The following is a 25124-nucleotide window of genomic DNA, read 5'->3' as shown; positions in this document are numbered from 1 at the left end:
GGTGGCAAGAGCAGTCATTGCTGCAAATTCACCTCCATAAGCCCAGGCTAGGGGCACTGTGAGAGGAAGAGGAGGGATATAAATTGAGCCAGGGCTTTTGGAAAGTTCCATTGGGTTTTCCTTCTTGCTGCTAGGGACAGCTTGCTCTCCAGGGCAGCTGGATTTTGAGCAGCTGAGCTCTGGGCAAAGCTTGGCAGGGGTAGCAGCTCCCTGTGGAGAAGGTAGCCCAAAAATGGCTCTAGAGACATAGGGCTGCCTTCTGGGACTCCCATCCAGACCTGATAGGAAATGTCTTACCATAACAGACATTGAGTATGAAAAAAATATTTATTTTTACATAATTTCCCATGAGGGAAATAACTGTGAATTGAAAAACTTCTCAAAGTTTGTTTCAGAGCTGTATTTATTTTTATGATTTCTACATCACTTCCTGTCACTGTGTATCACTGTTATTAACAACATGTGCAATTGTGTCAAGCTGTGGCATTACCAGCATGTCTAGGAGATAGTGTTTTCTAGCAAAGGAAATTATATGTGCCAGCCAGTCACTGTCAGACTAGTTTTTAAAATAAAAACAAATTACTATTTCAGATGCTTTATTTGGCATGCAGATATTGGTCAAAATATTGTCAACTACTATTACAAAAACCAGGATACAAAGTGACATAAAATTCTAAACCAAATTTGAAAAAGAATAAATTTTAAAATTAAAGTTTTCCAAAATGAAGAAGAGCAATTTCTACTGCTAATATATTTGAAAAATGCAGTTTCATTCTGAAGTGGACTGAAAACAAACATGAAAAGATGTAGATGCTTCTTGGGAAATAATCTGTTGCAAGGCATTTCTGAGACGGGTGAGTCCCCACCCCTTGCCCAGAGCCATGGCAGGTGGGTGAGACATCACCAGGAGGAGGAAGCGAAGGAAAACCAGAACTGGTATTATTGCAGGAGACAGAGAAAGGGAGAGACAAGGCAGCCTCTGTCCCTTCCCAGCATAACCTAAAAGGGAATATTTTCTGTTTTAAGGTTATCTAGCACTTCTTCCAGGCCTCTGTCCCCAGAGTGCTGTTTGACCACGAGTGTTGTACATGCTGCACAAATCTGAGGCATCCTTCTGGAGCTCTCTTTTCTTGTTTTCTCCCTCCTTATGGTGCTAATATCAAATACTTCTTTTAGAAAAGGGCAGGATCTAATATTGAACTCTATCTTCATATTAAAAATTTACTCGACCTGAGGCAGAAATAATCCCCATTCACCCTCAAGATTTTTTATTTCAGACCTTGCATCTGCTGTATAAAAATGGAGGTATGTCAGTACATCCCGTAAGTGGGCACTCTGTTAGTGATGCTAGAAAAAAAATGATTTTGCATTAATACTTAGGGACATATGAAATCTTTTACCTCGGTAGGAAATTCCTGTTGCCATGTAGGATTTGTTTAGTGCTAGCAGGAGGCTGAGCTCAGTACCAAGCACCAAAGACAGAATCCATGACCACAAAAGTGTGTTTCTTGCATTTCATTTCTTAAGGAGGAAGGAGTATTCTTGTTCTTCTGAAGCAAAAAGACATACTAAAGAAGATCTTTATTTAATAACAGAGGAACAGGCAGGAGGGAATAGGGCTAAACCCATTTATGGTGGTGTCTCTGAATGGTCTTGCTGCAGGTTTTTTTTAAATTAAACCCCTTACACTCAGTACAAGCTACTCCATTCCAGAGGTGAAAATGCATGTAATGGCCAGCATAAATCCTCTCCAGCCACAGCAGCCAGAGAGGCTCCATAGAAGAGGGGGCCTCTATATGTCGAAAATGTGCAGTTTTGTATATGGAGCCCTGGTGGAGAGCCCCTCCTTTGAGTCAATACTAAAAAACAAGTTTGTTTGCCAGGCAACTGGGCATGCTCCTGCTCCGAGCAGGGCTTGGCTGTGAGCTTCCCCTTCTCCCTTTCCATCCCACCGGGTTCTCACCGCTCCTCGTGCCCCAGCCACGCTCGCTGCACCCTGCCAGGCTCTGGCTGTGGTTCAGGGCAGGGATGGGCTTCGGTTTTGTGCCACAGAGCAGCAGGCACGCCGGCACCAGGCAGGTTACAGCGTTAGGTTGACACTCGGGTAATGAGGGTTTGGCTTTTGTCTGTGTCCCAGACTGGCTGTGAAATGTAGATATTTAACCACTGTGAGTCTCAGACATGTCGTATGGCTCTTGCCTTCACCCATATATCCTCTGATCCATATTAAATGTTGAGCTTGTTGGGTAAAGATCTCTGGCTTTGGTTTTGGGTAGAGTTCGCTCGGTGCAGCTGTGATCCCAGCAAGGCACTGCTGTATTATGAATGTGAAATCCTGTGATATGGCTGCTATAAAAAAAGAATCCTGTTCTCTTTAACCCAATGGTAGGGACTCTACCCCGTATAGCACCTGCAAATCGAGAAACTTCTTCCTTCATCTCTTATGGTTGCAAAAAGGGGCAATTACTGCTTTAAGGTGAAAGGAGATTTTGGCTATTAGCTTGTGTAGTAACTTCCCTAGGAACAGCAATTTTAGGTGCCTTATGCAGTTTACAATGACTTGCCCTCTCCCATAGAGTTGCCTTTCAATGAACACTGTAACTCTCTTTTTTTGGGGGAGGATGGAGGCACCGACGCACCATGGCAGGTTTCAGTTACTTGTGCACATGGAGTAACAGCTCAGAAAAGACCAGAAATAAGGGCTAAGATTTCTCTGCCTGTGAAGAGATGAGTGGTCTCCTGGGTACTGGATGTTGAGGTGGCACTTGTGCCGTTGCTGAGAGGTGATGCCAAAAGCTGGGTCACAGAGTAACAGTGAGGTGCCCAAATGTAGGGTCAACAAAAGTAGGAAGGAGATGGAACAGGAGGTGGAAGGAGACACATCATGAGATCCGAAACAAAAAATGTGCTGCAGCTGGTGGAGGTCTTCTGAAACTGCATATAGCCTGTTGCAGGAGCGATGTGAATTACAGTCTCAGGAAGGTCAGATATGTGCCCCTGGGAGCAGAATAACCGTGTTCGAGCTTTCACAACTTGGTATTGGTAAGGTTAATAGCTTTGCTAAGAGCCACTCTGCAAGGAAAGCTGGGGAGATGAACCCAGCTCCTGGATGCCACCCTTTGTAGCTGGTCCAGGGCAGCGTTTGTGCTCTTGAGGTCGCTTGTTTAAAGGGTGGAGCAGAGATCATTATTTTTACAGAGTTTATGTTGTCTCTGTTCTGTTGTCAGGCTTAGTTACACTGGCACTCCCCTAATTGGGCTGTGTTCATTTCATGCATGAGGTATCAGGCCCTAGTTTGTATATGACTTGGCAAAACCAGGCAGCCCTTAACCTGTTTCTTGGAGCCACAAGACCTAGTATCTACAAAATTTTTCCAAAGCCTGTTGAAAGCATTGCTCTTGGCATATGCTCCTTAGCATAAACCAGAAACAAATTTCCAGGCTGTCTGACCAGATCTTGAATCTAACCTTTTGCAGGACTTTTCCGTTCAGCAGTCCTAAATGGAGAAGGCTGGTGGGCTGGCCAGTTACATTTATAGCTGATTTTTGGCATGGGTTTAATTTTATTAAATACAGATGTTATTCTGTGGTTTAGCTCCTAAATCTGTCTGCCTGAGAAAACAGCCACTTTCCCAGTGACTTGGTCTCAGTGGTTAGACCAAGAACTGGGCACTAAGCCATATTTATGTATGCTGAGTTTCCACTGACGAATAATTTAGAATAGTTTTCAGTGGCAGTGAAATGATAACTTGGAGCACAAATACCAATCCTTCTTTCCAGTGATTTGTGACTGCAGTTTGCAGAAGCAGAAAGTTTGAGCTGCTTAGAGATATAAAAAAGTTTCAAGAAATGAAAAACTTCTCATCTGATAGCTCTTCAGGTTTCCCCTCCCTTTTTCCTCAATGCTTTCAGAATCAACAGGGCATGATAAGACATGCGTGCTTGGGTCTACAGCCAAAATACCCTGAGCTGTGGTTTCCAGGCAAAGCTGGTGTAATGCTTGACTTTCCCTAACTTTTTGTTTATTGTGGTCATCCAAGAGGCTTCATTTCTGTCCAAACAGCTCCAGAAACAAGTAAGAGTTTTCTGTTCTCTGATAGTTGAGAACTGCTGGTGTAGGAGGCACAGCAGTAGGACCTCATGGTCCTCCGTTGGTAAAAATAAAACCACTGAGGCAGTGTTGCCCTGTGCATGTGGTCAATGGTGGTTCTCCTTTGGTGCAGCCAGAGGACAGAAAGTTCTGATTGCTGATGTTGTTGGATGAGGCACCCTTTGCATTTCATTGTGGTTGTTGTTGCTTTATCCAAAGGTATTGGCTGTTATCTGGTAAGGAAAATTAAAATCTCGCCAGTAGAAATTAGCCTTGTATTTTGGCCTGTGGTGGGTTGACCCTGGCTGAACGCCAGGTGCCCACCAAAGCCGTTCTATCACTCCCCGCTCCTCAGCTGGACAGGGGGGAGAAAAATATAACAAAGGGCTTATGGGTTGAGTTAAGGATAGGAGAGATCACTCACCAATTACCGTCACGGGCAAAACAGACTCAACGTGGGGAAAACTAACTCAATTTATTGCCAATCAAACCAGAGTAGGGTAATGAGAAATAAAACCAAATCTCAGAACACCTTCCCTTCACCCCTCCCTTCTTCCCGGGCACAACTTCACTCCCGGCTTCTCTACCTACCCCCCCCCCCCCCCCCAAGTGGTGCAGGGGGATGGGGAACTGGGTTTACAGTCAGTTCATCACATGTTATTTCTGCCACTTCATCCTCCTCAGGGGCAGGACTCATCACACTCTTCCCCTGCTCCAGCGTGGGGTCCCTCCCACAGGAGACAGTTCTCCACGAACTTCTCCAACGTGGGTCCTTCCCACGGGCTGCAGTTCTTCACGAACTGCTCCAGTGTGGGTCCCTTCCATGGGGTCACGGCCTTCTTCAGGCATCTCCACCTGCTCCAACGTGGGGTCCTCCACGGGCTGCAGGTGGAGATCTGCTCCACCGTGGACCTCCCTGGGCTGCAGGGGGACAGCCTGCCTCACCATGGTCTTCCCCACGGGCTGCAGGGGAATCTCTGCTCCGGCGCCTGGATCCCCTCCTCCCCTCCTTCTGCACTGACCTGGGGGTCTGCAGGGTTGTTTCTCTTACATGTTCTCACTCCTCTCTCCGGCTGCTGTTTCTGTCTGTCCCGCAATTTTTTTTTGCTTCTTAAATCTGTTATCACAGAGGCACTACCACTGTCGCTGATGGGCTCGGCCTTGGCCGGCAGCGGGTCCGTCTTGGAGCCGGCTGGCACTGGCTCTGTCGGACACGGGGGAAGCTTCTAGCAGCTTCTCACAGAAGCCACCCCTGTAACCCCCCCCAACTACCAAACACCTTGCCACACAAAGCCAATACATGGCCTTTAGGGACACCACCTCTGAGAGGGATGGATGCGTATGGCAGGCCAGAGACTTTCCATTCAGTTTTGAACCAGGTTCATAGCTATCTGGGGCCTTCAGAAATGGGTTGTCCTAAAAAAACTGCCCTTAGGCACCATACAATCAGGCACAGGAGGGCAATGCCTTGTGTGACTTTCATTTGCTGTTCTGTTTCATGTCCCACTGCTCCATATTTCTGCACCATCCCTAAGCTGTTTGCAGTTATTTGCGTGTCTCACAGAAAAGCCATTCCTCTTGGAGAGTGCATCTCTCACCGTGGTGAGAAGCCAGGCTCCTTTCCTCACTGGAGCAGATACACGCACATGGTTTCTTTCTAGGAGCATTTGAGATCCTTGAATTCAAATGCACGTGCCACAGACCCTGGGGGCAGGCTGAGGAAGGGGGATAGATCCTCACTCCCCCAGCGAGCCCTGTGGAGAGCAAAGGAGCTTGCGGCATGTCCAGCTGCTGCCAGCAGCACTTGGGTGCCTGTTTCTGTGTGCAGTCCCCTCAAGGGCTGCCCTCCCTATGAAAAACAAAAAGTCACTGAGGACTTTAGAGCCCCTCAGAAACTGCCGTGTGGCCCCGAGGCTCTGCCGTGTGCCCTGTGTCTCATGTGCTGGGAAGGAAAGAGATACCCAAAGGGCTCCAGCCCAGACTGGCAGTTCTGGAGGTCTTCATGCCTCTCTGTCCATCAAGCGTTTCCATAGCTCCTTCTGGTGCGGCAGCTGGGCAGACCTGCCAGCTGTGAGCAGCCCAGACAATGTTGTCCCCTGTGAGTGTTCAGCCTTTCGTTTCAGGGTCACCACAGGTCTTTGGCTTACTCATGCTGCTCCATGTAAGCGCATGGTGCATGCAAACAGCTCTGCCTCTGCCTGCTGGTTGCCCTTCCCAGGACCAGCACAGGCTCTGCAAGCATGCCTCCGCAGCCCAGAAGGTTTTCAAGCTTTGTCATCTATTCCTATTTACATTACAGCCATTTATCTTTTCTGTGGCATTTATTCCAGGACTAGACTTGGAGCACCTGGGGATGGGATGAGAGTAATCCTTACTGTATGGGAGGAAACACGTGAGCGTTGGGAAGTTCTGTTTTTAACAAATAGCTTTACCTTTCGTCTGCTTTGATAATACTGGTTGCTCTCAGGAAAATTCCTGAAGGGGCACATAACACAATAGTTGAAGCCCTGCAAGCCTCGACCTCTCGAGCTCTGCTTCTGTTTTCCTCTGGGACACCAGACAAGTTACTGTGATCTCTCTGTACATTGTTCTCTCCATTGTGAAAGATGAGAAAAATGTGTCCGAGGAAAGCAGTGAAGGATTAAGCACTTTGAGGGTCTTGAATGAAGCCTCTGTGGTTGGTCTGAATCACCCAGTTGGGGCAGATGGTTGTAGATTCGAAAATGCCTGACGCAGCTAGATGTGCATGAAGAAAGGGAAAAGCACGTTTACCTGCTAACATAGCTTTACATTAGTAATTAGAGGCCTTGATGAAAACAGCCCAAAAACAGAGACAGAAAAAACAGTGATCTGAAAAAGGGCTTAAAAATTAGGGATGCAAGGGTAGCAGTCAATGCACTGAATAGCTTAGACATTTGCGAATGCAAGAGTGAATAAACAGGAAGAACTTGATGTCTTAACACATTATTTAAGGTGTAATAGACACGTGCTGGAATAACTCATGAGGCTGGAATATTAATAGAAAAGAATAAAGCTTATCCTGGAAGGGTAACAGGTTTTCCTTGTATGTCCATGTGCTCTGAGATCCAGCATGAAGAAAGAGATGAACAAATCACAGATCTCTGAGTAATGCTACAAGGGTAAAGAACACAGGCATAACAAACCAAGAAGGTCAGTTTTTTGTGAAAAAAAAAAAAAGTTTTCTGAGAGACAGGGCATGGTGGTAAATGAAGAATTCCAGCTATGCAGAGGCAGAGTTGGAGGGGAGTATAGGGGAACATGACCTGTTCAGCTGACACAGCATTTTGGTGCAGAGGTGGGTAATATTTTAGCTAGAGAGAAGGCTGTTCCAGAACGGATTCCCTCCAACAGGGAAGAGCTGGCTGGTCCTGTGAAAGTAGGAGGGAGTGTAAATGGGAATGATTATGAAATGACAGTATGATACTTAGGAAACAGTGACAATAGCAAAGTGTTTAAAATGGGCTTCAAGAAGGAAATCTTCAGTAAATATGAAGAACTAGTAACTGAGATCTCGCGGGAAGGAAACCTGGGGTGGAGGGACAATTAAGCAGAGCTGTCATTTCCTTAAATAATTGATATTAAGGGCACAGGTATAAGTTATCATCTTCCAGGAACGGCCTCAGAAGGTTCAGTAAAATGGCAAAATCACAAGCTCCTCATTCACTTCAGGCAGAGGAAGGATGCCCCTAGAAGGTGCAAAGCAGCTTGTTTTATCCAGCAGAAACTGTGTGGCAAAGGCTCAAAGGGACAAAAAGCTATTGAGGACATAAAGGGCAATAAAAGTTGTTCTGTAAGGGTTGAGATCTCCGGAATTCTGTAACCCTTCTAGTAAGAGGGAGATCAAAGACAGTTTATGTCTGCTACTTAGGGAAAAAAGGCTAGCCAATAATGCTAAAAAACCTGGGGTTTGGATTTTTTTCTCTTTAGACATCTAATATAATAGTTGCCAGAAACAGAGGAGAAGGTGGGAGGTTTGGGGCTAGAATAGAGAGGGAATGGGTTGGCTCCGTAAGGTAGAGCATGGCCTGAAGCAACGCTGCCTTTGAGAGTTTCTGGTGCACATACAGGCAAAGTTCAGAAGACTGGGAAGAGAGCAAGCACAGCATCTCTCTTGAAACAGGGGGGAAAGAAAAGCTGAAAATATATGTATATTATAGATATATTGGCTTCACTTCTTGGGTAAATGTTAAGACAATCCAACAAACCACTTCAAAGTAACTAGAAGTGTGTGTGTGGGGAAGAGTTGATTAACAGTCAGCAGCCCTGAAAAACTGCATCAAACCAAAATTAATTCTGTATTAGTGGTAGCCAGAGGGCTAGTGAAAAAGCCTTAGATAGCTGTCATGTATCTTGACTGTCACTTACGGCATTTTTACAAGTAAACTGGAGATACATGCTTGAGATAAAATCACCACACAGCGAGTGCCAGACTGTTCAGGAAAAAAATACACTGACAATAGTTATCTATGACTAATTATGAAACTTGAGAGATTCATCAGGGATGTATCCAGAGTCTGGTATTCAGTATTTTCTTCTACATGTTGACTGGCAGAATAAAGTAAATCTGCGAATGGCACCACGCTGGCAGGAGCTACAAGTGCTCTGAAAGATTGGATTAGAATTGACTAGTTGGAGAAATAGTCTGAAAAAAATTTGGATGCAGTTCAGCAAGGACAAATGAAAGATTTGCATTGCCTGATGAGGCATCGGCTCTGCCAGAAAGAATCTGCCAAAATGGATCATATTCTGGAATGCCGTTAGCTGTGTGCTGGTGGTGCATAAAGATATTATTTTAAATTACTTCTAGGTGAATTCCCATCTCAAATATGCATTGTCCACAAGGTAGGTGGAGTGTGTCTTGTGCTCCGGTCAGCTTTGGTAAGGCCTCAGCTGCAAACTACGGCCCATTTTGGCCACTGTGCATCCAGAATGAGGTAAACTAGCTGGGAAGTCCACTGCAGAGCAGGAAGAGTGATGCTACTTCTGACAGATTGACCCATAAGAAGTGACTGAAGCATCTGAAGTTGCTTACGCTTGGGAAGAGAAGACGACAGTAAGGCATAGCAGCCTTCAACACATAATGAACTCATCTGTGCTCTGTGTCCTTGGCAAGAACAAGGAACTGAGGGGGAGCAGAAAAGCACTGTTGTCCATCCCAGGAGAAGATATAATTTGTTTAAACTGAAGTAATGAGTTTTATGTATGTCAGATAATGGGGAAAAAACTCCCCTAGGGGAAGGACACTGCAGTCCTGGAATAGGTTGTCTGAAGAACAGCCAACACTGGAACTTTCTAGAACATTTATTGGGAATGACAGGCATGACCCTGTCTTGAGGTAGAGTATAGATATGATGACCTTTTGAAATCCCTTCTAGTAGTTTTTGATTTCATGATAGCTATGGTGGTGATGTCCCATCTGTGGGATGATGCTAGGAGGTGCATTTGTACTGGAGGAAGTGCACTAACAGTAGACTGATGGCAACAGCCCCAGAGACTTCGGGGGAAGAGATGGACCAGGGCAGGAGTAGTGAGCACCACTAGTTAAATGCTAATTCTTACCCAGGAGGAGGTGAAAAACCTATAATACCAGTGTTGGTGTTGCAGGGGGTTGTGGGCAGAGGAGACCTGGAGTATGGGCTTAGAGTGCTATGGTACCTGACCACAGAGCTGCTCTGTCAGTGTCACCAGCCTCTTTAATTCCCTGACATGGAGCGGTTAGCCCAGAGCACAGATTCCTCATGACAGTGGTTACCTTTTAGCAGCTCTGCTTGCGTTTTCAGATGCTTCGTTCATATTTGTATTGACTCTGCTTACCTTCAAGCATGTCTGATGTGTTTTCTTTACAGAGGAAGAGAGACAACTTCAAGCAAACAACAGGGATTTTAATCTGCAGTTTGAATATGCTGTAAGTAGCCAGCAAATCTTGTTTCATGCAGATGTAGTCACAGAAGTAGCTGCATCTGCTTCATGTCTTGAATGTTGTTTCAAGGGGGTGACATGAATGCATGCTAGCTATGACTCTGCAAACAAGGCAACATATACCAGATGAACCATCAGAGATGGTTCATTGCCGAGTCAACCATAGGGAGCTCTGCCTTTGAAATCAACAGTGTGAATGGGCAGTTGAAAGAGATCTGATGCTGGAAAAGCATGACACAGTGACTTTACACACTTCCAGAAAATTATTTGTGAGTCAAAGTGTTTGCAGGATCCTTTCAGCAAAGGAACCTAGGGGGGAGTTTTCTGTTGGAAATGTGTCTCCATTTAAAGTAAAACATTAAAGGAAATGTGTCACTTCCTCACCTCACCTCCTCTCTGGCAGGAAGGTTTTGAATCTGGCCTTTGTGGCTTCCTGCCAGCTTTATTTCCAGCTCCTTCACAGCCTACTTAGGTTCACATTGTGCCATGAAATCTGTGACTCCAAGGAGCATCATGACATGGGCTGGCTGTGACCCACGTCTGCCAGGCTACAGTGCCAGGCAGCCCCTTTGGCAACTTGATTTCCAAAGCTTTTGGACCATTTGCTGACAGTGTATGCAGAGGAGGGGTAGCTCAGTTGCTAGACCTGTACTGCCTGGCTGCAGGGTCATCTCCTCTGTGAGGCAATCCTGAAGCTGCATTCTTTCAAAGTGTTTGCAGCTGCCAACTGATAGTGAATTGAATTTTGTGAATTTTTTTCCTCTGCATGTCTGAATTCCAGTGGTGAAATTCATCCTTCAGTTTTACTCAGGAGATCCTTTGAATCATGTTTTGGTTTAGGAACATGACAAGTATTTTCTCAGAGTAAAGAACTGGAAAAACTCAATATTTCAGAACACTGTAATTTCTCGTGAGATAGAAAGTCTGACTTGCCAACAGCTCTGTCTAAAGATCTTAATGTAGCTGATCTGTTGGCAACATGAACTGGATGGTTTTCAGTGGTCATCTTTCATCCATGAACTAACCAACACAGGTTAGAGACTTCCTAGGTAAAGAGCTGCTGCACGTGTCCTGAAGGTGAAATGCGCTGTAGTTAATATGACTAAAGGACTATGCAGCACAAATGCCTTATCAAGCCTGGTGATTTGAGACTGGGAAAGCGCATCTGATTTGCACAGAATCTGCCATTAGAGTACTGGGGTGGGTATTGCCACTACGTTCAGATTTGTGATCTTTCATTGAATAATTGCAATGTATACTATGTGCAGCAGTGGGGCAGGGAAGCAGGAAGGAGATGTACAATGATGTCAGCATAGAGAGAATAAGCAGCTTTTCGGGTTCTGAGCCTATTTCTGTGAAAAGCCTTTCATAAGGCTGACTTTGCATGTCACTGCTTCCCAGCTGATTGCTTACATGTCCAAGGATTTGCAAATAACCAAAATTAAGGAGAGCTCTGGAGGGTTTCCACAAGAGTCTATTGATTAGGTGTAAAAGTGGAGGCAGCCAAAAAGCCAGCTCAATATAATCTTAAAACTTGGCAGTGAGTTTCAGTAATCCTACCCCTCATTTTAGTCAGCTGTGGCTCATGATTTCTGGAGTCCAGTGTAGGCTGAGGCTTAGGAAATCTAGCAAACTGTCCAGAAAGAGCCAAGCCTTGAAGTGGTGAGTGGGTGGTGAGGTACTAAAAGGCTTTAAGTGGTGATGCAAGCACTGCTCTAACTGTATGGGGCTGTATATGTATATGTGTATGTGTATGTATATGTATATGTCCTGGGCTGCATATGATGTCCTGGGCTGCTTATTTCCAGTAAGTCCTGGCAAAACTTCAATTTATTAAACCCACATTGCCATGGTGTATGAAAAGGACTAACCTTGCGTATAATTTACTTCGGATCCCATGCTATAGATTGCTGCTTGCATCTGGAGATGCCAAGAAGTGAGATAGTCTCCTGGTACCCTCCCATTAACATATGCATGATGCTCCTGAAAGCTCTTCCAGTCCTGTAGTCCACTGCAAGGGTCAAATCTGGGCCCCTTCCTCACGTGCAGATTTGTCTGAACACAGTGGGGTTGCACTGCTAAGCACTAGGATGTGATCCAGGGGGACCAAGAATGTCCAATGCCAGACCCTGCCCTGGGGTGCTCAGGCACAGCAGCTATTAGGCTAGGTTGTCTCTCAGCGTGCTGACATTTTCTGGACAGAGTAATTTCTGTCTCCTGCAGCCACAGTCCTCCCTCAATACATCTTCCCACCTTCATGTATTTAATTTGACCAGTGTACAAGCAAACAACAGAAACGTTTGGATTGTCTGTGCTTCATTGTGGTGCTCAGCTCTGTGGGACGTGAGAATTGGCATACGTGGGCAGCCACACAGTGACTTGAGTCTTCTTTATAGAGCCAGGAGGAGAACAGCTGTCCTCCAGCTCTCGGTCCCACAGCGAGGACCGTTAGTCCTTGTCCTCCCGCACAGGAGTCTTGTCTTCTCCTGAGGCACAAGGAAGGTTGCAACAATAGCTCTTCCAGCCAGATAAAAGGGACACTGTGCAGAAACTGGAAGGAAACCCAGCAATATAACAAAGCTGAGAAAGTATTTTAGACAATGAAAGCAAGCCACAGGAGTGAGGTTTACTTTGTAACTTAAGGCCACGTTAGCCATAAAAACCTATAGAACAGGTTCTTGTAACAAAGCTAGGTGAGGTGGTAAATGTTTCTTTGGGGTGAGGCAGTTGCTGAGAGAGGCCAGTAAGGAAAAGAAAGGGAAATGCAAGCAGAGGCATAGTGTGTTGCCTTACTGCTGCAGCCAGGCTGTATGTCACAGCTGGTGTGAAGGTTCAAGCCTGTCACTAAAAAGAGAGTTTCTATTATGTAGGCATAGATCAAAGGTATAGAGCTGCTTTGTCCTCGTTTAGTCTCAGTGAGAACAGGGAAGTGGGAAAGTACAATCAGAGGTGGGTGTGTTGTCCCTGAACAGCTGGTGGTTGTTGTTCCTTCCCGGTGCAAAGTCTACAGGATATCGGTGAAGGGAGAAGAGAGGAGCTGAGAAAGGCTTGAAAACTGTGTTGTGTGTGGAGTCTGACATCAGCTCTGGCAGCTGCTGGAAGCTGGCCCTCCTGGTATGAAGCAAGACTCCCAAGCACGCTCAAACCAGCTTTGCAGGAACCTGATGCTACACCGTGGAAAGCCATGTCTGCCAATGCGTGCAAGGGCACGTCCAGATCCATCACACTTGGACTTGCGGGAGACTTCAGAGGGCATATTCACTCCCAGAGCTCATCAGAAAACACACAAGAGGCCAAGCTGCAGTGTGTCCCTGCCACACTGCTCCAGTCATTGAGCATCTTCAGTTGAGCACCGGCTGGGCAGGAGGGTTGGACAGTGCGGGAGGCTGGAATGATAGGGTAGGATGAGGCTAAGAGGTGGATAGGAACTGCACATAGGGGAAATCCCCTTAGAATAGAGGCTTCACGGTGATGAGGCCAAGGGACAATTTCAGAGAGAGAACTGAATGCGTCCTGTGGGCATATGAGATGTGTCATCCAGTGTGCTGGAAAACTGGGGTGGTCTCCTTCATCTGTGTGAACAGAGGCAGTACAGACTGAGAGGGGGACAAGGGAAGTGTCTTTTACCTGAAGAAGCCTCATATGTGTCTTCTGATGATTTTTGCTGTGATTAAATAATAGGAGGTGCCTGTGATTAAAGGCAGCTGCTTCAAGCAGTGGCAGTGCTTGGGTAGGTCAGGATTTATTTGGACTTTGTGTGAAGACTGAAGCTGAAACTAGAGCTCTCAGACTGGTGCAGCCTCAGACATCCTTGGCCTTATCCTGCACAGGGAGAACACAGTAGCTTAGAAAAAATAAAACAAACTTTAAAACAAAGTGCTGTGCAGTTAACTGTAAGGGCTGAGTGTGAAGGTATGAACTACCCACCAGCTCACAAAATTAGTTAGGAATGACTCAGAAACCAAGTGTGAATGAGTGGCATGCAAAGGCACTTAGTGCAGCACAAAAACGGACTCAATATAGGTCAGTAAAAATGAAGTGTCAAGTCCTAATCCCATGTTTATTCACACTGCAGACAGCAAGATCCTTCCTGACTTCAGTAAGAGATTTGCCTGCATAAAGACTGAAATAAAGTGAAAAGCAGGGTGCCAGATGTGGTCCAGCAAGATTTAAGGGCTTTAGCCAAGGTTCTTATCTGAGGCAATTCAATCTGGCTGCCCTGTCCCCAGCCTGTCTGCACTGTCCCTAGCACAGCTGCAGAGGGGACTGCCCCATGTGGGTCCACCATGGATGGCTCTCTGTCTATCAACACTTTGGAGAAGAAAAATCTCTTCTGAAGGCCTTTAATGTTCAGTCTGATCCCAATTCCCTTTTATTTCTTCGCTTTCACACTGGAATTTAGCACAGCTGCACTGGGACGTCATGAAGGGCTATGAAAACAACTTTGAAATTGGCTTTCAGACAATAGGAGAGGAAACGCAGGGCCCATGAGTCAATGATAAATTTCATCTTGGATCAGGATCTAGGGTCAAACCAGCATCCTTTCTGCAGGACCAGCAGCAAGGGGGCTGCTTGGACTCTGCTTTTGTTCTCCCTGGTCAGCTGGTGAATTCTCTAGTGAAATAGGAGGGATGTATATAACTTCCTGTGGCAAATACACATTGCCCTGGGCTGGATCAGCAGTGGGGTTCTTATCTCTTTGAAATTTAATCAGAGAGCAAGGAGCTCCGGTAGTGGGCTCAGACTCTGCTCCACCTCCTCTGCTTGCATGCTTCAATCTGAGAAGGGTGCCTGGTGGGTTATCCTCAAGGACCTTGTCAGTGTGGTCAGGATGGTGGCAATAGCTGCCCTCTCTTCCCATGTCAACCTGCAAATATTTCCCAGTGTTCGTCATGCTCAAGGCTGAAGGGAGTGTTGTCTGATCATGTGAAAAGTGGTCTGAGTAGCCCCTGAAGGAATAGCTACAGCAGCAACCTGCACTGTTCCTTCTGCAATTAGGAAGGTGTTAGCTGGATTCATCCAAAGATCAGCTGAGGCACTGTCAGGGAACAGCCAGAGCAGGACTGCCCTACGAGAGGGGAAAAGCTGGGAGCTGAGGGTGACTCCAGCGCAAGCAATGCCCACACTGACCAGGGTGCAGTTCTGCAGCATCTGGCTGGGGGGGACAGGGCAGGACACTAGTAATGGGGCCCATCCAGAGCATCCCAGACAAGGTGAGGTGATGAAGCGGGACCAGGGTCCATCTAGAGACCCCAGTCAGGAACAGCGGGAGACAAGGCTGAAGACAAGAAAGGCAAGACTACACCATAGGTCCATCTGGGAAACCAGGATAGATGTCAGGCTGGAGACTGGTACTCATACAGCATAGCTTAGGCAAGGACTGAAGGCCCATGGCTGGGCTTAAGTGAGCTCCTGAGCCCTGGACAGGGGTTGCGGATAGAGACACCAGGTGAGGTCAAGGCCCTTAAGGTGTATTAGGGCCCCGACAAGCACAGAAAGGTTGAGCTGTGCCAGACATGAGCTGCAGTGAAGTCCATAGGCTCCTTTGGACCAAGTCCTCCACTCTTCATCTCAGCTTAAACCTCATGGAGACAAAATTCCTACTGTATTTGTTGGGAGTCTGGTTGTGTGAGACCTTAATGAACAGGGTATGGTGGTTTGGAGTTTGCCTCATCTGCACCACTTGGCAGTGCTCTGCCCTTCCCTTCACTTCTCCCACCAGCTTCAGGTACTGAGCTGAGTGGGAGGAGAACGCAGTGTAGTCGAAGGAGATGATTAGAGACCAGACATTTAGATCCTGTACTTGGCCTGTCTGTGAGGGATGGTGTGAGGTCATCAAGCCATGCCACCTCCATCTGCCTCCATGTCCTCCTCTGCACCACCATGATGAGGACACTCAACACAGCGATGATTAACTGCTCTGTAACAGGATGACGCCAGGCAGAAGGAACAGCATAGGAAAACACAACCAGGGACCACATTTTCCTAGAGATTTTCCTGGAATACCCAATGTGTGATGGGATCCTGGAACTCACTTCATTGTTGCTGCCAAGAGGAGGTTGAGGGGTTACATATGTAAGAAATTCCCAAAGCTGTTAAAAAAAGCCCAAAAAAACCAAAAAGAAAAAAGCAACAAAAGAAAGAGGATTGTGGGTTGGATATGGATTTTATTTCTGGTGTTTGGCCAGTCTTTTACTTCTGGGAGTCAGGATGAGATCTTTACAGGGACCAGATGAACACCATCAGCATCATGTTGGCCTTTCGCAGTCTTCTGTTGAGTTGGGGCTGCTGCCCACCTTCAAGAATAAGGCAATGAACTTGGTAGGCTTAAAACTGATCTGGTCTGACTATTTTGTACTCCATATGAAAACAAAGCCTCTGTGGCACCATATGCACTGTTACATGAGTTTATTAAATATGTCCTTGAGCACATTCATAGCCCTATGGTCACATTTCTGCAAATGGCCTCTGCGTGCTTTCAAATTGCACTGCCGCAGTTAAACAAAGTGCCATTGAATTGTGCTCCTGCTGCCTCCTTGCAAGGCTTTATCAAAGCACCTGGGAAAGCCGTTTCTTCTTCTCAGCTGCTTCATCCCTCTGTACCTTGTGCTACACAGGTACCAGTGAAATTGCCCGGTGTTGCGGCACACCACCTCCCTGCAGGATCGCCAAGGTTTTGCTAAATTTTGCTTTGGGCCAGGTTGTCCAGCTGCTAGAAACAAATATTTCACTGAGCCAGGGGTATAAATTCAGGTGATCAATACCTTGCCATACCCTGTTGTTTCTGGATATCACCCTTTAGCCCCTGTAATCTAGCCACAAAAGCAGCTTTGTCTCTTATTTCCAGTGACTTTTATGGCGAGAAGATGATTTGTTTGCTCAGCGAACAAAGGTAGGAGCCATCTGCTGAGCGTTTGCCTGTGGTTGGACGTCACAGGCGGGCTTCTGAAAACACCCCCAAAGTAACAGCTCATCCGCCAGATCTGGACTTTTGTAACTGTGGCGCGATGAGCACTATTCTTAGGGACAACATTTTGGTGGAGTCACACCTCCAGGAGGTGTGAATCTAGCCCCTGAAAAGAGCAGATGAGAATAATCCCTCACCCACAGACAATGTTGCTCTCGTGTCAACCTTCGCATCTGGAGAGCTTAAGGCTGATGGTGGATAACCACGGTCGAGCCTATTCATTTAGGACACAAGTGCATGCAGAGGCTGCCGACGGTCAACCAGAAGTGTAGGGCAGAGGTGGGAATAAGTGTAAAGATACGCATTCCCATCTTTGTGCTTGGCCCATAGAGCTGTTTTTCTTAGCTATTTGATTTTTATAAATCTACAGCAGGAACAGAAGTTCCAGTAAGGCCTCTTAATTGCTACTTCAAAGATATTTCCTTGCCATCACTTTTCCCATATGGGAGTCTTCCTCATTGAAGGCAGAGCATGCGGGAGCTAAGGCAGATGATGCATTAGAGGCATTGCTTATAAAATGCTGGCTATGTATGGACTGTTTAACACACTGTGGTGCTGCAGGTTCCCGTAGTACCCCTCCTGCCCCAGAGTCATGTGCTGGTACAGCTCTAAAGGATTGAGAGGATGTGATGGTGTTAAGCATCATGGAGTAGGATAAGATCAAAAGCAAAGGCCAGCTGAGATTTCCCTGTAGTCAACCAAGAGCCCGAGCTGTCAAGGCAGGCAGGCCTGGAGTGTTGCATGAAAACATAAATTATATCTTAGACAGAGCTTCAACTGTATCCATGATGTGGGAATGCAGAGCTTTGAATTGGAAAGGCTGAAGTTATCCCTAGTTTGTTTTTATATTCCTTTAGCCCCTGAGGGCCCTGAACAAGTTAGTTGTTGAATGAGAAATCTTCAGAGTGATTATGAGGTATCCTTTTTTTCTGGTGCTTAGGTTTAATTATAAGTCTAGAATAATGAGAAGATCCACTATAATACTCCCTGTCCCTACCCTGAGGCCTGTAGTGTCCCAATGTCCCAAAAGACTGTGTGTGTCAAACAATATCACAATTCTGAACTACTATGGAGAAAATACTGGATGTCCAGATTCCTGCAGTTAAGCATTTGGAAGCTGTTATGTCTGGGGTTTTTACCATCCCTAATGGCAATAGGAAACAAAATGAATGGCTCTGGTTCATTCAGTGGTTTTCCTGACGTAATTAATGGACAGAAATAGAAGGCAGGAATTGAAATAAACCACTCCCATTCTTTTCTTATCCCCTGTGAGATTTTTGCAGGCAAAGATCTATAAACTTTATGTGTTTACTGAGTAGTTTTTCCCATGTTGTATGTGACCCTCCGAAATCTGTTGACGCACAAAGGTCGAGTCCCCTGCCCTTACTTTTTCCTGCAGCTACTGTCTGCTCTTTTCTGAAGTGGTCATGATATTTTTCTTTAGATTAGTGGGCATGGAGCATCTTTAGATCCAGTTTTTGTTAAGAAACCTTCCAGAGTCTCTGTCTGGTGGACACAGACTTGTCAAGCAATTTAGTTCTCTGTATGCTGGGGTTTGCAGAGGATGCTGCTATTCCATTGCTTCTGTTTTAGCAGTGTCTGTGAAGCCTGTGTGCAGCACATATCCCATGGTGAAGAATTTTGAAATAAACCAAATTTAACTATGTGTAATGTCTTTTAGATCACAGGCAGAGTTAACCACACCCTGAGATGGCTACATGATGCCAGGAGACAGGCAATATTGTTTATATGATGATCACTGATAAACATCTTTTCTTGCTGGAGTGCAATCAATGGGAGGATTTGGCTAGCTCTTCCATGAAGGGCGTTCCCATCTCTGCTCTTTCAGAGCCTTATTCTTTGGCTTGTACAAGGGATAAAACATGAAGTTAATGCTGAAGAATGTTGCTGTACTTTGTGTCTGGACAGAGCAAGATCCAGTAACTGCCTAAAATGGAATAGCTTCCCCATACACACCTTACAGTGGTACTCTTGAATAATTGGTTTAATGGTGAAAACATGATGATGTGTGTCAGCTTAGATGCTGAGATCCTGGATTAATGCATGGATTGGAAGTGGCCTGTGATTCATACTTAGCAGCCCCTGTCCTCCCACCATCTTAGCAATATCTAAAGGCTATTACAATACTACAACCGCTGTTTTCTCTTCCATTGAACCAGCAAATCTATTACTGAATGAAGGTGCACTGTAATATCTGCTTACTTGTGCTGTCACACCTTAGGTTCCCTGCGAGGGGGTTAATAGGCATCTTCTGGAGAACTTCTAGGGGGGAAATTTCAGATGTGTTGGCAACAGATGGCATACATTCTTCCAGGACTAAACCTGGATGAGTGCTTGATAAATTCCATATGAAACGAAATTTTAGCACACCTGAAAACTGAAAGGACAGCCCAAGCTGGTGGGCTCACTACAATGGATTGAGTTTGTCTATCAGGTGGCAAGAATTTGACCAGAGTGCTCTGATCTTTGCGGAAGAAAATACCCAGTTCTGTAATCTCGAGCTTGGGTCTTTCTCTGATTTGAAGAAGACAGATCGAGGAGCAGACATTGCTTGTGGCTGGAGGGGTTGTCTGCAATTAGAAAAGGAAGCTGGAAATAGGGAACAAAACTGCAACTTGCTTACTGAAATGGTGAGTTCTTATATTAGTGGCTGTTTGCACAACACCTCATTCAAGTGATCTTTGTGGAATAGAAACAAGCAACCTCTCCAAGTTGCTGAGCTGAGAGGCTGCTGAATCAGCTGAAAATAATGTCATGTTCTGGTCCTGGGAGGACCTATAGCTCCTGTGGCTTTGTCCAGCCAAATGGTGCTTCAGAATCTCAGACAAGTGATAGATGATTGACCTAGCCTGTGTTTTGTAACACTGCTTTGCAGATGCTACCAGCAAAATTGTTGTGTTCTGGTTACAGTTTTTAATTCTATTTGTGCATCGTATAAGTAGGAAGACTATTAATAAAGAGAAGATGCGCCTCTGTGAGCAACTACATGTACCTGTATCTACATGCAGTTGCACTGGCATAAACTGAGCATCATGTTTTCACCAATTCCAAGAGGGATTCTGTCTGTTTATCCAGGCTCAGCATGATTGTGTAGGGAAAAAGGAAATGTTTTTTGAGCTGCTGTTGGAAACAATGCTATTGCCAAATATAAGCAAGTAAAAACACAGTTGAAATGGGTTGTGCTGTAATTTTGTTTCCTGTTTTACCAATTCTATTTATTTTCTTTTTCTCCCTACAGAACAATTCAATTAAAACATCAAAATACAACTTCTTCACTTTCCTGCCTCTCAACCTGTTTGAACAGTTCCAGCGAATAGCCAATGCTTACTTTCTTTTCTTGCTGATTTTGCAGGTATGAATTCACTGTGCTGTTTCTAGCAGATTGCGTTGTCTGTTATCAAAGCTGGTCTATGTATTGATAGTTGTAATAAAGTGCAAGCTGTTATGAATTAGCATGTTAGTAAAACCTTAAAGTAGATAGAAAGTAGGGCAGAAAAAAAGCAATTTCCTCTATTACCTTTGGCTATGAGGGTTTGAACTAAATGAAGAAAAAAATTTAATTAAACTTTTCAACAAATTGTGTATCTTTTTCATGCCCTGTCCTACCACCCCTTTGTGTCTACTTCTGAGTGCTCCTGGCTATCCTCAGGTTTGCATTACTTTTTCTTCCTCCAGTACAAAATGAAGTTGTCTCTTGTGCGTAAGTTTAAAGGAAAATTCCATTGGCAGTCTCAAAGGAAACAGCAAGAAGAACAAATTTGCAACCTGTACTGTTTCCCTGGGAAGGAAGGAGTTAACATCAGGAAGGGTCAAAGTTGGAGCTAGTTTGCATAAAGCTGAATATTGCTGCACCTTGCTCAGCAGGGTAAGGAAGGTGTCTAATATGGATCATGTCAGACACGGGCAACACTATTGAACACTGTGGCTCATAATGGCATTGAGTTGCACTTTGCCCATCACTGTTGGTAATACTATTCTGTCTGAAAGGTGATTGCACTGGAGAAATTGATATCAAGATTTCTGCCCCATTGCACTTTGCTAGAATATGGATAAATGCAGTGTACTCTGTTGTTGCTGAGTCATACTGAAATACATGTTATGAAAAAAAGGGTATAATTTTGATTATGTTTCAAGGATGATATTTTAAATTTGACCATTTCAGTGCACACAAGTTTGCAAAATTATCTTTTTCAAATGCTGTTTTTCAATTTCAGCTCAAAAAAAGTATAGGCAAAATATTTTTAAGCCTGTAGCAAACTACATACAATCTTTTTTGCTTATTTACAGGGAATGAATTTGGGAAATTTCAGTGCACATGCATTTTTTAAGAAACTAGTGAAAGTGCTTTTTCAGCTGAGCTGACAGCACTGTTCCTGTGTTGTTGTACTGCACTCTAGCTGTTTGTCTATCAAATTCATAGTATTTCAAACCATTTGCCTTAAATTATTCCACTGTGTCTTTTGCTGAACCGTCTAGGAGTGACTGTATATAAAAGCACACAGCTTTTTCTGCCTGCATCAAGGTAGGCTAAAAAGGACAGCCATTAGTCTTTTATATTTACATATTCCCCCATCTAATTTTTTCCCTCTTCTGCACACTCACTCCATCCCCATAGCACTGGGAGCACTCTTCCTGCATGAGGAGTGGATGTGATGGGTTGGCTGTGGAACTCTGCCTCCCCGCTCCTTTGGCACAGCCCAGCTGGACATGCATATTCCCAGTGAAGTGAGAAGGTAGCAGTTATGTGTCTCTGCAGCATCCACAGCTGAGCAGGGCTGTGCTTGCCTCTAAACATCATTCCTCCTGGCTGGATTTGGTGGTGCCTGTAGGATCTGGGTTGTGGCAGTGCAGTGGAAGGAGCAATCTCAAAGAGCAGCTCTCCACCCTTAAGCAGCTGCTTTAGGGGCATAAATGTCAACTTCACAATGCACATGGACCTGACGCTGCCCAAATCCAATCTTATGGACACAGGGACGCTGGTAACACATCACTTCCATCATTAGTGCTGTATTCCAGGGGAAGGGGAGAACTATGCTTCGGTAAGACATGCATCTCTGCATCATTGAAGGCATGACAGAGTCACATGCAACTCTTGGGTCCTCTCACTATTAAAGATCTGGGAAACGAAAATGGCTCTGTTGATCTTGGAAGAGCAAGGTCAGCCTTGGCAACAGCTGTGTGTTGTTTACTGATATGAAGTTTACTTCAGCAAAATGTGAAGAGTTACTGAAACAAAAAATAGAAGCATTTGAAGGGTCCACACAGCACATCTTACTCAGATAGCTCTGGGTCCCTCACAGCAGACTTGCCCATGTCACTGCCTCCAGCAAAATCCACCAGGGACTTTGCAATCCTAATGTTAAAAGAGCAAGAAAGAGCAACCTACTGCACTTCCTGACAGCTCCAAGTTTATATCCTAAATTATAGCTTGTTTTGTAAGCAAAGCATGGGTTCCCTGCCTGTCTCACCCTTGTGGGGTCACATATAAGTGATAGCGCTGCATTTCTGTCTATTCTCTATTCAGATATCATAGAAACATGTTATCTGCAGCTTCCACAGAAAACAGTGTTTTGTTTCCATCAGTTTGCTGAACTGGCAGGAAATTTCTCAACTCAGATCTTTTCTTCCTACAGTTGATTCCTCAGATTTCCTCGCTGGCCTGGTTTACAACGGTGGTGCCCCTAGTGCTGGTGCTGGCTGTATCAGGAGTCAAGGATGCCATCGATGATTTTGTAAGATTTGTATTGCTGACCTGTACTTTGGAGTTTGCCCGTAACTCTTCATCACAATGACTAAAGCAAACCACTTAAAATAAACACAGCCAGTGGCAGGCAGCTGGAGAACAGGTCTGTGGCCAAGATGTGGTCTGAGATTAGATCCCTGAATCTATGGTTCATTACCTAAAAAGGAGCTAGAATTTCCAAATCACTGAGCAGCCCAGCAGCTCCATTGGCTTTCTCTGAAACTGCCCAGCATGTCTAAAAATTTGGTCACCGATAGATATGTCTGAATGCATGCACAGAAGTCTATTCTTAGGCTTCCCCTTTGGAGAACTCATCCTCTGCCATCTAGCTGCAATGTGGGCAGAAAAAACATTTGGTAGGAAGTAAGCATACAAACTGTGTGTGATTTTTCAAACTTGCATAGCTTTGGCCAAAGTCTGCTTCCATCAGAAGTAATGGTCAAAGTCCCATTGACTTCATGGGGTGACATTAGAGCTGAGTTTGCATCTGATTTTCTCTTGTGATTAAATAATTTTGATACTCTATGGAGACTCAGTCCAACTTTGCAAGTAGGCAGGTGAGAGGTGGCAAGGTCTCTCCCGGGGAGCAACGCCAGAATATCTACGGCCAATTCCCATATCAGAACAAAGGAATGGATTTCTCTGGGTGCTTAGCTTACAGAACTGTGACATGCAGGACCAACACCAGTTGAGTCAGGACTGTGCTAAGTGACATATAAGACTCTACCCTCCTTCCTCCCTCCAAGAGCAAGCTCAATGTTGCCTGTTGCTCTTTGCAGTCCAGTTATGCCCTATGTTACGAGTGTAAACATGGGCTCAACTATGACTCAGTCTTGACTCTAATCTGCCTGACCCATTCAGCCAGCTGGGTGAGAACCTAAAATGTTAATGAACTGCCTACAGCTCTTGTGTGCTTGTTTTCCTGGAAATGCCTTTTAACGTACTGATCAAATTTTCAGAATCGACACAAAAGTGACAAACATGTCAACAACCGCCCAGTCCAGGTCCTGATCAATGGCATGTAAGTCCTTTTTCTTTTGCTGTAATTTTGAATGGGAAGAGCACTTTATTAATAATAATTTTATTCTGTGTGATTCCCAAAGGTCACTAAACAATTTAAAATTGAATTGTCTTCCACACCATTAGTTCACCGTGCAGTTCTGGACTATGTGTCTGATTGATGAACCCAAGCAGAGTACCACAATCAGTGCAGACATTATGGCTGTGACCTTGCACTGACAAAAAGTAAACCTTTTCTGTTCCTGGGTATATATATATATTTAAATAAGTGATAGTTTGAGAGTATTATATTATTTTACTCCTTACCCTAGAAGTGACAAGCAAGGCTGTCTTCCCATGTCCGTTTATGTTCATAGCATTTATTTCTGCATGAAAAAAAAGCTAGGCATTATCCGCAAGTTATTTTAAATTAAGAAGCAAGAATAGCTTCCTCATACACATCATAATACTTTGAGTGTGTGTAGCGCTTCTGACTTAGATGTACTCAAAACATTTCAACTGTGTGCTTTGGACATTGTACTGCTAGCACTGTTCTTTCCTGCAGAAAAAATAGCAGAGGCCTTGGCTTTTGTGGCAGACAGATGTGCTGTTTACTTGTGGCTCCATGGAGTCCAACTATGCGTAGGACACAGCTGTAGACAGCTGTGAAGTCTCTGGTGACTTTTTTTTTCCATACTATAGATAGCAGTATGTTGTGTAAACTCCAACAGATGATCAAACAGTTAAAAATATGACTGGAAACTGAAGAATAGGAACATACTTTTTGTTCTTTCTCCTAAGTAAACCAGTTTCTTAGTGTACTGTGTATTAGTTACTGTGTCTAGGAAACATACATTGAAACAGAAATTTGTTGGTATTTTGCCTTTGTTCAAAAACTGGAAACCATAGGTCCTGCCCAACTCCAACCAACACCGAAAAAGCAAGGCTGAGGTGAACTCAGGCTTGAATACCCAGTCCTGTTTTGATATAGCTCTTGATATTTCTCACCTCTAGATTTTGCATATACAGCTATTGTGACTTGGTCACATTGGCGCTTCCAGTTTAGCTGACTGTCTGCATGCGCATCTTGCTTAGTGCTGTGGAGGCCACTGCAGACATGGGCTTAGCTAGGCACAGGCACAGCCAAAGCACCTGCATTTACCTTCCTGACAGCCAGCCCCGCACAGAGCCGGATCTGTTGCTCTGGCCCTTAATATCACTTAGAAAAACTAACAACACAACTGATTTTCCCAGGTGTTTGGGAAGTGTGTTACAAAAAGTAGAGGTTTTTTTCTGAGGCAGTGTGGCTCTTTAGGAGAAGGAAGGGAGTTGTCAGTCCAGACAGAAGGACAGTGCACATGGACT

General features: G+C 45.0%; 1 protein-coding gene across 6 annotated transcripts in view; it reads left to right on the top strand.

Annotated features, from left to right (window-relative positions):
* Positions 1-25124, top strand: part of LOC115337248 (phospholipid-transporting ATPase ID-like) — an 88140-nt gene that overhangs the window by 21826 nt on the left and 41190 nt on the right. For all 6 annotated transcript variants that reach the window (XM_030005378.2, XM_030005379.2, XM_030005376.2 and 3 more), the window contains 4 exons: positions 9957-10015; positions 20256-20369; positions 22651-22749; positions 23720-23781. In XM_030005378.2, coding sequence (XP_029861238.1) covers positions 9957-10015; positions 20256-20369; positions 22651-22749; positions 23720-23781 — 334 coding nt within the window. The remainder of the gene's footprint in view (positions 1-9956; positions 10016-20255; positions 20370-22650; positions 22750-23719; positions 23782-25124) is intronic.

Source organism: Aquila chrysaetos, chromosome Z (assembly GCF_900496995.4).
Source record: "Aquila chrysaetos chrysaetos chromosome Z, bAquChr1.4, whole genome shotgun sequence".
Taxonomy (NCBI): Eukaryota; Metazoa; Chordata; class Aves; order Accipitriformes; family Accipitridae; genus Aquila; species Aquila chrysaetos.
This window is presented reverse-complemented; position numbering and strand designations above follow the sequence as displayed.